The sequence below is a fragment of the Diabrotica undecimpunctata genome, chromosome 2, assembly GCF_040954645.1.
Source record: "Diabrotica undecimpunctata isolate CICGRU chromosome 2, icDiaUnde3, whole genome shotgun sequence".
Taxonomy (NCBI): domain Eukaryota; kingdom Metazoa; phylum Arthropoda; class Insecta; order Coleoptera; family Chrysomelidae; genus Diabrotica; species Diabrotica undecimpunctata.
The window spans coordinates 5,040,369-5,058,108 of NC_092804.1; the positions used below are offsets into that span (position 1 = coordinate 5,040,369).

The following is a 17,740-nucleotide window of genomic DNA, read 5'->3' on the forward strand; positions in this document are numbered from 1 at the left end:
GTTAAATTAAGCAAGTTCGGATTTTGATATATATTTTCCATACCTACGTTTCTATGAGCAGTAGATAACTCTTAAAATAAAAACGCAACTACATACAATATATTGAAAAAAAAATCAAGATTATGGTCTGCAGCAATCACTGACTTTTCTCACGTTTATGTTTCCTCGTATAGTACAAGAATTTTCATTATTGTTGTTATAACAACAAAAACCTGATAATTTACAGCTTCTATAGCGCTTGCGCTGACTAAAAATCCGCACTCTAATCCACAAACTCAATGGACCTGTATCTAAATGATTACGAACCAGCTAGAAAAACTCCGCGAACAGCAAACTTTCTGTCAAAGTCCCAGATTTTTAACACCACGAACGCTCAACGCAAATAAGCATGCGCATTAATCAAAAACCAGTCATGGATTGTGTCCGCGAATAAAGCTATAATTTCTCGGGTCGCTTGAATACCACGTGTTGGTTAGTTGGTTAATAACGCTGTAACTACATGACCTGCCGCCAAAATGATGGGATATTTTTTGTCATACGCAAACTCGAAATGGAGGTAAATTTATGAGTTTGCTGTTTTTATCGAGAGATCCCTTTTGGTTCAAACGCTTTATTTCATTAGAAAATGACTGTGATTTAGAATACGGTTAAATGCAGAATGTTTTTTATCCACAGAAAGGGGTTCAGAAGTCCTCTCCTTATTTTTACACATGCGGATGAATCTGAACACATATGCAGCGGTTCTTATTAAACGTAAAATATTAGAAAAGCACTCAAATAAAAATACTTCCCTATTCTGTGTTTTATCAAGCCTGTTAGTAAAAAGCTTTATGTTTTTTCTCGTTTCGCTCGTTTCAGCAGGAGCAACTTGTAAATTTGGCCACTTATCTGAGTCTTGCATGAGCCACTCCGTTCCATGTCACTATAAGTTGCATTCCATTATTTTATCTGGTTCCACGCCTATGGACACTAGATCTGCAGAATTATCCTTGCCTGGCAGATGACGCCACTGCGCAATCAAAGTGGTTTCAGAAGTTTTTAGAACGAAATGATTCAGGAAGCTCTCGCAGAATATGTCCAAGTAAGAAACGAAGTAAACGCATTAAAAGAATAAAGAATAAAAATAATAAAATTAATCAAAAGAAATTATTGGGCTAAATTCACCAGCGACATGGACTACGACCTACATGGTGCCCAAAAGAAAGTATGGAAAATGCTTCGGAACAGGAAAAACCCAGTTAACGAGTTCGTGCAGACCAAGGGAGTACCTATAGAGACATGGCAACAGTATTTTAAGGAGCTATATGATGCTGAAGAAACACTGAATATAAACGAATACAAAGTAGATATAAGTGCTACAATCAATGACGAAGAGGTAGGAGCAAAGATCAAGAAGCTAAAAAACAGAAAATCACCTGGAACAGATGGTATACCCAATAAACTCCTAAAATATGCAGGCCCTGAACTTGCAAGTAAACTGTCACATCTATTTAACAAAATCTTTAACGACACAGAAACACCAGATGAATGGCATAAGAGCATCACAATTCCCATATTTAAAAAAGGACAAAAAACTTGCCCACAAAACTAAAGAGGAATAACCCTCTTAAATACAACGATGAAACTTTTCACGAGTATTCTTAAGGACAAATTGGAAAGACAAATCACTAATGCTGAAGAAAAACAAGGTTTTACAAGAGGGCGGTCTATAACAGATGCAGTATTCATAATAAAACAAATAAAAGAAATAGCTGTAGAGTTCGGCATGCCAGCGTATATGTGCTTCATTGATCTGACGAAGTCGTTTGACAGGGTTCGCCTGGGAGACATTTTAAATATATTAATAGAAAATAAAACACCGACCAAAATAACCAACATAACAAAGATAGTCCCTAACCTAAATAACAACAATGTAACCAAATTTAGAGCAGGAGACCAATTCACTGAAAATATTTCAACACCGAGAAGAATTAGACAAGACGATAGTTTAAGCCCCTTTTTGTTTAACCTACTCATGGGCAAAATCATAAACAAAGTAACATCTCTCAATCTCGGATACAGATTATGCAACAAAAGAATTGGTATGGTGTGTTACGCAGATGATGCAGCAATTATTGCCGAATCAGAAGATGATCTTCAGAGACAGCTTTTTCAGTTTTTTTAAATAAGCTGCCAACTAAATATGAACATTTCTACCAACAAAACTAAATGTATGACAATAGCAAAAGATCCGCTCAGCTGTAAGTTAGTGGTTGAGAACAACCCCATAGAGCAGGTGATACAATTTAGATGTCTTCACATAGATATATCAGGGGTTTAAATGGGGTAGTGATGCGCATTATAAGGTGTTGCTTCCAGTTAACACCTCTAGCCTCTCCTAGTCAATTCCTATCCTCACCTCCTAGAAGTGTGATCCGGATCACACGGGTAAACCCCGGTAAACCTGAGCAACCCTACTGGAGACTGGATAACCAACCCCAGTGGAAGGTGGGGTCAGGGCTGACGAGAAAGGGAGAAATGGTCCTCCGAAAAGGGAGTTGGGCAGTGGGTTAACACCCCCCTCCCGTAAAAAAATTTTACGTTACGGAAAATTTACAACAATCTGCCGGACGGTCTATTTGTCGACGACTTGGCAAACGAAATAAGGCTAATGATATTGGATAATTCACTTGAAACGTTCGTACGCTTTATAGCACAGGGAAGCTAAGATGTCTCTTAAAAACGCTAAATGAATACTCAGCAGACATTATAGCACTCCAAGAAATTAGATGGACAGGTAGCGGCAGCCTGGAGAAAAAGGACTACGCTCTATACTACAGCGGACATGAAAGCAATCACACTTTTGGCGTAGGCTTTATACTAAACAAACACGTAAAATCAACAGTCATATCTTTCGACCCAATAAGCCCAAGAATATAAGAATAGAAGCCCAATAAAGACTCCTCCCCTACGCCGAACAAATAGTGGTAGGATATCAGTGCGGTTTCCGTCCTAATAAATCAACAACGGACCAGATATTTACAGTGAGGCAGATCCTTGAAAAAAACCCTAGAGTTCGGCGTCGACACCCACCACATATTTGTTGACTTCAAAGCCGCATACGACTCCGTTAATAGAAATAAACTTCTACTTGCTATGGTAGAATTTCGCATTCCATTTGATCTTGTCCGGTTAACTGAACTTACACTCACAGGTGCAGAGAGCATAGTAAAAATCCAAAACGATCTCTCAAGACCCTTCCATTGCAAAAATGGACTAAGACAGAGTGATGGACTATCGTGTCTCTTATTTAACCTGGCATTAGAAAAAATAATTCGAGAGTCGCAGATTACTACGAATGGTACTATCTTTAACAAATCAGTACAAATTGTCGGATACGCAGATGACATAGACATCATAGGTAGATCCACAGAATCTCTGACTGAAGCATTTCGGTCGTTAAGAGCATCTGCACACAGAATGGGACTAAATATAAATGTTCAAAAGACCAAATATATGTGTTGCACTAGGTCAAGCAACCCGACACCTACACGAATAATAATTGATGACCTAGAACTGGAAGGTGTTCACACCTTCATATATTTAGGGTCGCTGCTAACCAAAGATAACAACGTCAGTGAAGAAATAAAAAGAAGAATAGTGCTCGTCAATAAGTGTTACTATGGCTTAAGAAGACAGATGGCCTCAAAAATGCCTAGAAAAATTAAACTGACTGTATACAAAACACTAATAAGACCAGTGCTAACATATGGTTCAGAAACTTGGACACTAACACAGAATGACCAAGAATTGCTCAAACGTTTTGAGCGAAAAATACTAAGACGAATATATGGAGGCATAAAAGAACAAGGTTTGTGGCGCAGGTGTTACAATTTTGAGTTGTATAGAAGATTTGGAGAACCTGACGTTGTAAAATTCATTAAGGTAGCACGCCTCAGATGGATAGGTCATGTAATCAGACGAGAGGAAGAGGGCCGATCGGACAACGAAGAAGAGGAAGACCGAGACTTAGGTACCAAGAGAACCTAGAAAATGATTTGAAGTCTATCGGAATTAGAACATGGAGAAGAGTTGTCTGAAGAAGGCTTTGGCTCATAAAGAACTGTAACGCCACTGATGATGATGATGATGACATAGATATATCAAATACACACGACCCAGTAAAGGACCTAAGGAGTCAGATCAACAAAGCATCCGCATTGTCGGGATGTCTGCGAGAGATAGCCTGGTCAAATCCGTATATGCGCACAGATAGTAAAATTAGAATATACAAGACTTGCATACGACCGATCATGACATATTATGGCATAGAAGTGCGCAAAGATACCAACAAAATGAAACAGATGCTAAGGGTTGCCGAAATGAACACCCTAAGAACAATAGGGGGCAAAACAAGAAGAGACAGGGTGAGAAATACAAACGTCAGAGAGCAGTGCAAAATTCAAGATATTGTAAGATGGGGAAGGCAACGTAAGAGGATGTGGTATAATCATGTAAGACAAATGGATGCGAATAGACTCCCAAAAATTGCCCTAGAAAACAACCCGCCCGGTTCAAGACCTCCGGGAAGACCACCTAAAAGATGGAGGGATAGTTGGCAATCTACCTCCAAGGAAATTAACCAGAGGCAGCTTCAGAATTAAACAGATCGAAAGATCTCCAAGAATTAGAAGACGAAAAGAAGAAGAAGATTTTAAGGTCATGTTAATAACTCCTCCCAAATCACCCCCGAAAGTTTACAGGTGTTTAATTTAATTTAATTTTCCATAATATACCCCCACCCCCTTCCACTTTGGAAACTTTAGACAATTTTTTTAAAATTTTAAATGCGCTTATTTGTTGGTGTTTACAGTGTATATTTAGAAAATAATTCATTATAGAAAAATATCTCATACCTACAATCATTAAGAAACACAATAAAAACAACTTATGCCTGGCATTTGTGCTTGAAAGTGCAAACTTCCATTTTTTTATACTCCATCCTACATTTATCTTCCTTTGGGTTTGTGTAATTTAGTATCACCATCAGCGATTCATTAAATCGGTAACGAGTTGAACTCATTTAAATATGTTTACCGGAGATGAACTTGAAGTACAATATAATCAGCTGACAAATTAAGTGGATTGAATAATTGACTGATTACATTAATCATATCAGCACACGTAATGATTCAAATATTTGTAAAAAAATTTTGATACTAGTTAGTTGCAAGCAAGATGCGCTGGTTTTACTTTTTGGGCCTTTTTGCAGGGTTTTTGCATATTGTAAGTACTTTATTTTGCTATTTATTTGCATTACGTACGTTTGCATTTCGTAGACGTAATAATTAGAGTATTTTATTATAGCCAGATGGTAAACAATCTAGGTCATCTACTTCAGTTATTAGGATTTATCCTTGAACATATACTTTTTTTTCTTCTTTTACTAGAATTTTCTGACATGGCCATTTTGTAAATCGATAGTTGTTTTAACCCTTAGATCTTAATGACCTTTTTAAATTTGATGCATATTTAGTAATTTATATAATTACTAACTACTTGAATTCCTTTAATAGTAAGTGTGACACGATGTGTTTTAATCTAAGAAACATTTTTGAATCATATTTGATGTATCCTCGATCTGTTACTAACTTCCTAATAGTGGTATTTTTCATATATTAACTTCTTCTTTTAATATGGGTAACCAGATCCTACTGAATTCTGCCGAGGAATTCGCGACACAATTGGTCTCATTTAGCATAATTCGAGCAGCTTCTATAGAGGCTTCGCTTCAAAAACTAGCCCAAATCTAGTCTGTTATCTCTTTACGAAGACAACCAAATTCCATGATGACAGTTATATTCTCCTGTTAGTGATTCCATAATAAATCATGAGGAAAAACCAGAAAAAAATACTATCCCGACGTGGTAAGTATTCGGTCTTACATTTAGTTTACTTTCAATAAACACCAAATTCTGATTTTATACAGGGTGAGTCATGAGGAACTTTACATACTTCTACCATTCATATGTAGAGTCCCTCAGGGAGCATATCATGTGGCCACTAAAAAATGTCAACTCATCTTCTTTATTAATTAACAGGGTGATTTGTGTAATTGACCATTTATTTCATTTTACTGTAGTGTTTATACGGCTCATTTGATTTTTTTAATTTTTGCATGATACAGTACACTACTATCAAGCATTCGACTGGTATTAGCTAACCTAAAAAATTCCAGGACTGGCTTTGGAAAAATTAATTTAGGGATTCGTATTAAATATTACACCCTGTATAATTTTTTTTTAAAATGCAATAAGTGATTTTCAAACTACATAAATAGCCAATGAAAACGACATATGCGACAATGTTGTCGCACTTTTATTAAATTTTTAGTGAACGATCAAATCTTACCAAAAATAGAACAACCATAATGAAGTATCAAATTATAAGGTATTAATTTAAACAAATGTTATAAATTTCAAACATTTTAATTAAAATGAGTTCCTACAACATAATCTAATATGTAGAAAATTAACATCTTTACTATTACTTTGTATTATCTCTACGATAGAATCAATTGTTTTTCAATTTTAAATTTTTACTCATAGATCGTATTGGGGCATTATTTTCGATAAATAATAAATTAAATTGATTAAAAAGTCAAACCTCTTGTATGTGTTAGTTTTTGTTGATTGTAAATGATTAAAATTTTATGTCAAATAATAATACATTGCATCAACTGTACTAAATAAAAATAAATCTAAAAAAGTTTAAAATGAAGGTTAGCGTTGACCGTTTGACGTTTTTTGATATTTTATACCCATTGTCATTATTGTCATTATCAATTGTTACTTATGTGTACAAGAATACATATTTCTTTTGTCATATCTACGTTAAGTACATTGTGTTAGTTTTGGTAGAGCTTTTGTTACTTTCGTTCAAAATGCCACATCAGTTTTCGACCACAGAATATGCAGACATAATATTTGTTTATGGATTCTGTAATGGGAATGGTAGGGCTGCTAGTAGAGAATATCGCAGGAGATTTCCTAATCGTCGAACATCCAACATTTGGGCCAGTTTTTATTTATTTGCGAGAAAATGGCACTTTTCCTAGTGGAACAACAGAGCGACATGTAGATGAAGCGCAGGAAGATGACATTATGGACGCCGTTACTATGAACCCTACAATAAGCACTAGACAAGTAAGTCGAGAACTCAATGTTACTCAATCAAAAGTAAGTAGAGTCTTACAAAAAAATAATCTATACCCATATCACATTCAAATGGTTCAGCGACAACATGCTGGAGATGAGATCGATAGGTTGGAATTTTGTAGATGGATTAACAATAATCGACCAACGCTATACAGGACACTATTTACAGATGAAGCCCAATTTACCAGAGACGGGATAAATAATTCACGAAATTCACATGTGTGGGCAGAAGAAAAGCCCCATGCTATTCGAGAACGTCGTTCTCAGTTAAGGTTTTCGGTTAACGTGTGGATTGGTGTCATAAATAACCAATTAGTAGGTCCTCACTTTTTTGATGGTCCTTTAACAGGGCAGGTCTATTTGAACTTTCTACAAAATATTTTGCCGAATTTGCTTGCCAACGCGAACGTTGCTATCCGAGGGATGTATTTTCAGCATGATGGGGCACCCCCACACTTTTTACTGGCAGTGAGACAACATCTCAATAATGTTTATGGCAACAGGTGGATAGGACGTGCAGGTCCTATTTCCTGGCCTTCAAGATCCCCTGATTTCAATCCCGTTGATTACCATATTTGGGGACGATTGAAGCAACTAGTTTACGCAGTGAATATTAATAACCGACAACAATTAATTGATAGAATTATACATTATTGTAATACTATTAGAAACGATCCCCAGAGTATCCGTAATTCAATACGTCAATTAACAATTCGGCAACAAAAATGTGTACAGGCTGCAGGGTTCCATTTCGAAAATCTATTTTGAATTATTTTTATTTTGTTACCATTATTGTATCTTTTCCAGTTCTAATTTATGGGTTTATCATAACTATGTACATATTTTTAGTTTTTTTTAAATTGTTCTTCGTTATTGTTAGTAGTTACTGTTTTTTGTTGTGCAGTGACTCAGTTTATCATTTCAATTAAAATGTTTGAAATTTGTAACATTTGTTTAAATTAATTACCTTGTCGACGACCTTGTTGACGACAACATTGTCGCATATGTTGTTTTCATTGGCTATTTATGTAGTTTGAAAATCACTTATTGCATTTTAAAAAAATTCTACAGGGTGTAATATTTAATACGAATCCCTAAATTAATTTTTCTAAAGCCAGTCCTGGAATTTTTTAGGTTAGCTAATACCAGTCGAATGCTTGATAGTAGTGTACTGTATCATGCAAAAATTAAAAAAATCAAATGAGCCGTATAAACACTACAGTAAAATGAAATAAATGGTCAATTACACAAATCACCCTGTTAATTAATAAAGAAGAGGAGTTGACATTTTTTAGTGGCCACATGATATGCTCCCTGAGGGACTCTACATATGGTAGAAGTATGTAAAGTTCCTCATGACTAACCCTGTAACCCTGTATGTTTGTTATTTAAAAAATATGAATAATGTATCGTCGATATGTTACGGACTTACTAATAGTGGAATTTTCTTTTACTAACTTCCTCTTTGAATATGGGTAACCAGATCCTACTGCTGAGGAATTTGCGACACAATTGGTCTCATTTAGCATAATTAGGGCCGTATCTTTGATTTTTCTCTTTTTACCATCTGTGTCCTTTTGGACTATACTTAACCTTCATCGGATGAGTCCCGAAAAAAACTGTACCACTAACACATTATTTTTATAGTATTGAACATGTATTAGACTAAAGCATACACAATACTACAAAATACATTCTACTGCTGACGCTAACTGACTAAATAACAACTACATACTATTTGTACAATGTACACAAACTAACTATGATTTTGCGTGTTCTAGACATACAAAATTGTTACATTTTACACATATTTTACTAGTTTTTCTGTCTTTGCCTCTACAAAACACATGGCACCGCCTCCTTATATTTTTTGTTTGTTCTACTCTGAACTCATTAATATTCATAAGTTCTGGGAATACATCTGCCATATGACGCTTTTTATTCTTTTCGGTGTGCTTAACGTCTGAAAACATATTCATAAGTTCCTTGCACAGTGCCAAAATATACATTTTACGCTTACTCATATTGTGCTTTTTCCAATCAGGATATTTTAGTAGCCACAATTTATAAGAATTGATACCTGCTACATCAATAAGATGAGAGAATATAGCCATCGGCCAACGTTTTGTTTTTACTTACTTACTTTTAATTACTTATTCAATACTGATACCATCAATGTTTATTTTACATCTGGTTGGTTCTTTACTGACTACTATTGTTGTCATAATTTCAAATATATCAAATTGTCTATTTATAATATAAGATTTTAACTTATTCCAATTAAAATAGTAATTCCTTGAAGATGTCACAAGAAAATAGCTTCAGAACAATATCTAAACTAAAATCTCCACATTGTGAGCTTTTCTTTAAATTTGTATGTCTAGATTTTAAAGTGAATAATTCTTATTTTGTCCCATAAATCTGCATCTTCAGAGTTTTTATTTTTTATTGTACTTTTATAGATAAGACTTTTGTTTTTCATGTATTCAATTTATATAAAACACTCAATTAATTTGGGGTAATTTAAATAAAGAAATATATTCTTCCTGTTTTAGAATGCCGAGATCATTGTCACAACTCCAAATGGAAAAATTCGAGGAAGAGAAGAATATTCTCAAAGAGGAATATCGTTTTATGCCTTTCAACAAATACCTTTTGCCAAACCACCTGTGGGATCATTGCGATTTAAAGTAAGTAGAACAAAATTTAGTTTCAAATCTCATCAAAATATCATAGCTACTATATATATATATATATATATATATATATATATATATATATATATATATATATATATATATATATATATATATATCGATTTGAGTATGCGTTTAAAAGACTAACATGGCAACAGAAAGGAATATCAATCGATGGAGAAAAATTAAACCATCTACGTTTTGCGGACGATATCGTGCTTCTGTCAGATAATCTGGGAGAGATCAAAGACATGCTCCAAGAACTGAATTACATACTACAAGAAACTGGGCTGAAGATAAATTTCGAGAAAACCAATATGATGACCAATATGGTTCCCAGCGAAGAGATACAGATCAATAACAACAAGGTAGAATTAATCGATAAATACACATACTTGGGTCATGAAATCAGAATAACCAGAGACAACCAAACCTGCGAGCTAAATAGACGAATCACGTTGGGATGAGCGGCATATGAAAGGATGAGAGACATTTTTAAAACAAATACCCCAATTCACCTGAAAAGGAAGGCATTTAACCAATGCATCTTACCAGTCTTGACCTACGGAGCAGAGACCCTAACTTTAACGAAAGCTACTGCCGAAAAACTGAGGGTAACACAAAGGCGAATGGAGAGATCAATGCTGGGCCTGACCTTGAAAGATCGCGTGAGAAATGAGGAGATACGCCGACGAACTGGCGTAGACGATATTATACTGCGAATCAATAAACAAAAGTGGAGGTGGGCTAGACATGTTGCTAGAATGGAAGACGGAAGATGGACAAAGAGATTATTGGAGTGGAGACCAAGAGCCGACAAGCAAAGTCGAGGCAGACCACCCATTCGATGGACCGACGACCTAAGGAGAATAGAAACAAACTGGATTGCAGCAGCTAGAGATAGAGAGAACTGGAGACGTTTGGAGGAGGCCTATATCCAACAATGGATGTGAAAATGGGGCTGGATGATGATGATGATGATGATATATATCGACACAGTATCACAATAAATCGGTTCGTCTTAGAATCATCAAGAAATATTTGCCAAATAAACATAGGACTCAATAGGTCAAAATGTGACCAAACATCATTCTAAATAACAAGATTGATATAGTTACGATTTAAGAGACGATGGACCAGAACAAGGTTGAGACAAAAGGGGGACTACTGAGATAGGAAGCACTGGAGTCACTGGAAGCTTAGGCATATTCTCCACCCTCTCTGCGCAGACGGCAAGCTCTTGTTAAAGGAATACAATAATATTATAAACGACAATAAATTAGCCACTTACCAGGATTTAGCCCGGCTGGTTACAAAATCAACTGCAATCCCGAAATCCACTTTGGTTTATTGTTAAACAGCTCGGTGACGACCACTTCGTCCTCGAAGCTGAATGGTTTGAATTGTGGAATGAAAACGATAACGGCTACCTACGAGATTCAATAGATGCTGCATATGAAAATGCCAGAACATAATTAGCACAAAACATGGTTCTCTGCACCTGCGGAATTATAAGCCAATCCACTCGTCATATTTTCAAGGAATGTGAATTTTTTGTTGACTCAGTGACCCAATATTCTTTCTCGCTCCCATGTCTATGTGTCTTAACCTGCATCTTATTTTAAAATATAATATGAAATTACACATACTATCTTGTTTTAGGCTCCTGTACCAGCAGAACCATGGGATGGTATTCTAGATGCTACAAAAAATGATAGGTTGTGTTTTCAACAAGCAAATCAGTTTCCAGGACCAGATATAACGCCACTTCAAAACGAAGATTGTCTGTATTTAAACGTATACACCCCAGTGGTAAGTAAAAAAACAAAAATGTCAATATTTAGTACAGTACCATCTTTAAAGTATGTGTTTGGCAATAATGTGGGATTGGTTCGTTGATACACTTATCACTCAACACAAAGCATTGCTGAGTTATAAGTTTTTGTAAGAATGAGGAGAGCTTATGTAGAATGCCAAAGAAGACCTAGGGGAGTCTCTCAGAAAATTGAAATTATATAGTTAGTACTAACATATTAATTAATTTTGCTGTAATCATTTAACGAACATTATGAGCTCCATAAATTCACAAATCACTCAGTATATCCGTCTTCTCTTTAAATACAGCTGATTGTTCTATCACGAAAGTATTAAAATACCATTTTAACCATAGCTGGAGTAATAGTCTTATTTGAAACATTCTTTAATGATTTTTTCCAAATGACATCTGTGAATGGCCTGTGAAGATAAATCTTTTCCTCTACGCAACCTCGCAAAAAAATGAAGTGGCGTCAAATCTGGAGACCGACGAGGCCAAATATTTTCAGAAACCCGATGTATAACTCTTTTATTAAAACGATTTTTAAGGTATTGACTTACATAACACTTAACTAATTAAAAGGTACTTTACTCTTGAGCGAAATTCATATTTTTGACATACCTCGTATAAATTTGAAAAAATTTGCTATCTGATGATGGTTTTATCTTAGGTTTTATTCCATGCAGTACCTTTTAGGAAAAATAACTTTTTTTTTTCTAGAATTAATAATAAAAAAGTTTCCCATATGTTGCCAAGTTAAATAGACACTCTGTATATATATATATATATATATATATATATATATATATATATATATATATATATATATTATACATATGAAGAATATTTTATGTTTAAGGATCCATCAAAAAATGGTTCCCTTCCGGTCATGTTTTACATATACGGTGGAGGATTTGTTAACGGAGCTAACAACTTTGATTACCATGGTCCCCATTATTTAATGGAATATGGTGTGATCATTGTCAATGTTAATTATCGTGTAGGTCCTTTTGGTAAGTGAATAATTATTATAAATTCTGTTCTTGGTTTAAACAAGAAATATGAAGCCTTGCATAATGAAGAAGCCTGGAAGAAAGAAAGTTGGGCTCAAATACAACAGGGGTATTCACGTCAAATATAGAAAATCCACATCTTAAGAAGTTGACCCATATGATCGTCTATTTATTGCAACATAATTAGTTTAATCGCTTTCTAAGCAAACTAGATTTAATAATTTCTGTTGTTTCTAGGTTTCCTTGCAACTGGAGATACCGTTATACCTGGTAATAATGGATTAAAAGATCAACTACTCGGTTTAAAATGGGTGCAAGAAAACATTGAATATTTTGGAGGAGACAAAACTAAAGTGACCATTTTTGGTGAAAGTGCAGGTGCAGCATCGGTGACGTATCAACTTATGAGTCAAAAATCTCAAGGTATGTATCTTTTTCCGTGTAGAAATATCCAGGATAAGAGTGGCACCAGAGGGAGAAGATATCTTACCTTAATGTTATATTATTTATTAGTAGACAGTTCCTGGAAAATGTTCCTATCAAACCAAATCAAAAATGCCTTTAAATAAATTCGTTGCAAATATAAAAAAAAACTAATTTCCTCCATCAACAATTCTTATAAAATCTGTCTTTAAAAGATTTATGCCATTTATTTTAATTTCTAGGTTTGTACAGGGCTGCCATTGCACAAAGTGGATCTATTCTCAGTCCATGGACCTTCCAAAGAAACTATCGTGACATAGCTTACGGTTTGTCTACTAAGCTAGATCCTACCTTTGATCCAAAAGCTAGTTCCCAAAAATTACTGGAGTTTTTGCAAAGCAAAACTGCAAAGGAAATTAATGACGCAGCCAAATCTATGATGTCGGTAAGAATTTTATTTCTGAAATTATATATATATATATATATATATATATATATATATATATATATATATATATATATATATAGAATAAATATACCAACTTCTTTCCTATGGTGTAGCCATCGCCACCTCCAGAGTACACCACCTATACAGAGAACTAAATATAAAAATAATTAAAATCCACAGATTGAGATGAGGATCAAGTCTTTATGATGAAAGATGAAGATCCAGTCCGAAAATCGATGTTTGAAAAGTCTGTCGGATAGAAACTACGAGTAAGACCATGGCTGACCATAGTTTATGGTCAATATAAAAGCAAAACTAGTAGCACTGGAAATAAGAACATGAAGAAGACTGTCCCTGAATAGGGAATGCTGAAAAGATCTTTTAAGAAAGGCCAAGGTTCATCAAACTATGAACTAAAATAAATCTATCTTACCCTTGTGCATACTAAGTCTGCATTTAAAATAGTTCTGTTTTAAACAATATTATAGAGATGTACAAACCTTTGTGATAACCTATAAATTATATAAAACTGATGACAAAACAATTCTAATTTTGGGTTTATAGACTTATGTAACGTGAAGTTTCGGAGCCCATTTTACATAAAACTTTTATTTTAGCAAACAGATATTAACAACCAAATCGTCCAAGGGTTTCAGTTCACTCCAGTCATCGAACCCAATCACGACGATGCTTTCATAACGAAAAGAATGTACGAAGCACTAGTAAACGGGGAAATGCAAAGAGTTCCTCTAATATTAGGAATTTGTTCGGAAGAAATGATCTGGGACGCCCTAGGTAAGCATTTTATGATTAACTACTTGATGCCAAACTAAGTGTATATGTTTTAAGATCCCGAATCATTCAAATGGACTGCTCGTTCAATGGACAGTAATCTTACCTTGCTGGTTAATGACAATATGCATATAGAAGATGCATCCCAGAAACAAACTGTAGGAGCTGCTATAAGAAAGGTGTATACTGATGGGTTATTCATAGATAAAATTGGAAATGCTGTAGAGGTAAGTACCTTATATTATTTTACAATACCTGACATTTGGATAGAAGGAAAATAAGTTTTGAACAAATTTAAGTAAAGATCAAAGGCATTATGAAACAGCTTAATAGATAAAAATACAGTTTAAACTATTCCCTACATTCTGTATGCCATACTTGCCCGTTTCGGCGGCGCCTCCTTTTGGGAGCATGTAATTGGATCCTACGTGTATGAAGTTCTGCTTGAAATAAGTACTGGTTTACTAAGAACATATGAATTATTCAATTTTATTGTTATATAAACAAAGTAACAGTCTACTTTAGTTTTTTAGCGATACGTCATTTGGAAGACCAATTATTCATCATGCCAAGAAACAATCCCAGTTTAGTGACGTCTACTTCTACCAGTTTTCTTACTACGGAACCATTCCAGGAGTGCGACCTTACATAGAGGGTAAGCTGTTACATATTATATTAAAACTGAATAAAAATATTTGTAGAGCAGCTATTTTGGATTTTTACATGTGACTTTTGACATTGTCATACTTACCAATCTTATCAGTTTGACAATAATTCCGAAATGTTGCATTAATTCATACACCTTGCTTCGTACAACGCTATAATATGCTATATTGAAATCCTCAAGTGAAAGATGTCGGTATAAAAGTCTCTGTTTTTTTTCAAAGATCTACATTACTATGAAAATCTGGTATAATCGTTTTCATCGTTCTTGGCGTGTGCGTGTAAAAACACTTGCAATAAGTTGTTTCATCTGTCTTTGGTTGTCTAAGCTCGATTCGTTTACCTCCTCCAGTGGCGGAGCAAAATGTAGCATGTCAAACGAAATAATAGTTATAAAAGAAAATTATAAATTATTTTTCATTAAATTTCTAATAACGGAATATACGTATAAAATGCGAAGAAGTATTTTTCTAGCTTGCAGTACAATAGGACAGTACATTACAAGTACATTTTAAAAGGATTTTGAAATATACCCAAAAAAGTGTTAATTATTTAACCCACTTTAATTAAAAAATGATACAGATTTTTTAAGTTTTAAGCACTGTAGCGAATTCTGAACTGTTACAACGTACTGACCTTGATTAATTAGCTAATCAGTCAGCGTCTTCACTGGAACTGTCTTCATCATTAGAATCTTCCGCCAAATCGATGATAATCCTACTTTAATTTTCACCATATGTGATCATTTTTGCCCAGTCGTCCTGAATTAATTTTTCAGTATGGTTAACACAACTCGCCCACATTGCAGGTGTTGCCTCAGCTAATGCATTGCCCCAAACTTTTTTCACTGTTTCATCTCCACGTCCATGTTCTCCAATATGACGATCATAGTATTGTTTAGAAATGCCCCAGACCAACTCAATCGGATTATATTGACAGTGATATGGAGGCAATCTCAAAACCTGATACCCATGTTCTTGGAGTAGCTCGTCTATAACGTACCTAGTATTTTGTGGTTTATTCTGGCGACAAAGACTCAATAGCTCTGTCTTGCCGGAATCGTCGTCAAAAATTATTTTTTTCGCTCGTAACCATTCTTGTAAGTCCGATTTTTTCCAACTGGCATTCGGTAACTTTTCTATTAAAGAGCTATGGTATGAGGCATTATCCATAATAATTAGAGATGGTTCCTCCAACATTGGTATCAGCTTTTCGGAGACCCACTTTTTAAAAGACTCTTTATCCATAGAATCATGATAGTCTGCACTTTTCGATTTCGTCAAGTACGTTTATATACCCCTTTTAGGAATATCCATGTTTCATCTAAAAAAACGAACTGAAGTGGGCTTGGACTTAAAAAATTTCTCATATAATGCCTCAAAAAATACAGTCGTTTGGAGACAATACATGGTCGCCAAACGCATCGGTGTTATTGCTACAAAACTGGGAGACGTGAGTGGTCTCTTCATTCCCTTCTAATCGCACTTTACCATGACGAACGTGACTCGCACAATTGAATTACGCATCTGTGTATCAGAGAGAGACGAATATTAAAAATTCCGTAGTAGCTTATTTCAGGCACACTCCAAGAACGATAAAAACGAGTATATATTGCTAACCATCCAAGTCTGAATCCACGTTAATACCCACCAAGAAATTCCTCAAAAGATGGGCTTAGACCTGTGTAAATTATATCAATAGATCCCTTATGCTTTTCGTGTCCTGAAAATGTCATTTGAAAAAACCAAAAAAAAAAAGAAATGTAGAGTAGAACCAGAATGCATTTTTCTGAAAATCGATTTTTTTTAATTTTCCACAACTTTTCCGAGGTAAAATTTTTCATTTAGACGACCTGTCGTTATGTCTTTTTTGCAGGGTTTCTTATTGTGAAAAATAATAAACTTTCAAGTAAATGGAAGAAAAAAACCACTGATATTGATCTATTAATATTATAATAGTAACAGATAACCTAGCAAATTTACAGTTTTTGATGGAAAACATAAACACACATACCAATAAGTATGGTCTAAAACTGAACATCAAAAAGGCTTAAATTCATGATTGTAACAAAGAAGCTATACACCGATGTGAATTTAACCATAAATAATCAGCCAGTTGAAAGAAATTTACGTCCTACAAATATTTAGGAGTTTGCTTCACTGATACTAATGACCAGACAAGAGAAATCAAAAGGCGAATAGAGATAGCGAGACAATCGTTTGTCAAAATGAAAAAGTTCCTATGCAGCCGGGATATAAATATAAACTAAAAACGAGAATGTTAAGGTGCTATGTTTTCTCCGTTCTGCTGTACGGCATGTAAGCCTGGACATTGAAAAAGATAAACATCAAAAACATTAAGGCATTCGAGATGTGGTGTTACAGGAGAATGTGAAAAATACCATGGACAGAAAGAGTAACAAATCAAGATGTTCTGCTGAAGATGGGGAAGGAATGCGAAGTCATAAAAACCATACAAACGAAAAAACTGGAATATCTGGGACACATAATGAGAGGAAAGAAGTACTCTCTGCTTAGACTCATAATCCAAGGAAAAATCTCGGGAAAGAGAAATGTGGGACGTAGGAGGATTTCCTGGTTGCGAAATTTAAGGGAGTGGTATGGGTGCAGTTCAATACAGTTGTTCAGAGCTGCAGCCAACAAAGTAAAGATTGCTGTGATGGTAGCCAACCT

The 17,740-nt window shown here is 34.8% G+C and overlaps 1 protein-coding gene across 1 annotated transcript in view; it reads left to right on the plus strand.

Moving 5' to 3' along the window:
- Positions 1 to 5,108: 5,108 nt before the first annotated feature.
- Positions 5,109 to 17,740, plus strand: part of LOC140433115 (uncharacterized) — a 60,241-nt gene continuing 47,609 nt past the window's right edge. The window contains 9 exon segments of the mRNA XM_072521168.1: positions 5,109 to 5,265; positions 9,752 to 9,886; positions 11,555 to 11,704; positions 12,568 to 12,721; positions 12,959 to 13,144; positions 13,387 to 13,589; positions 14,210 to 14,387; positions 14,442 to 14,611; positions 14,910 to 15,039. Of these exon segments, the coding sequence (XP_072377269.1) occupies positions 5,218 to 5,265; positions 9,752 to 9,886; positions 11,555 to 11,704; positions 12,568 to 12,721; positions 12,959 to 13,144; positions 13,387 to 13,589; positions 14,210 to 14,387; positions 14,442 to 14,611; positions 14,910 to 15,039 (1,354 nt within the window). The 5' untranslated portion in view covers positions 5,109 to 5,217.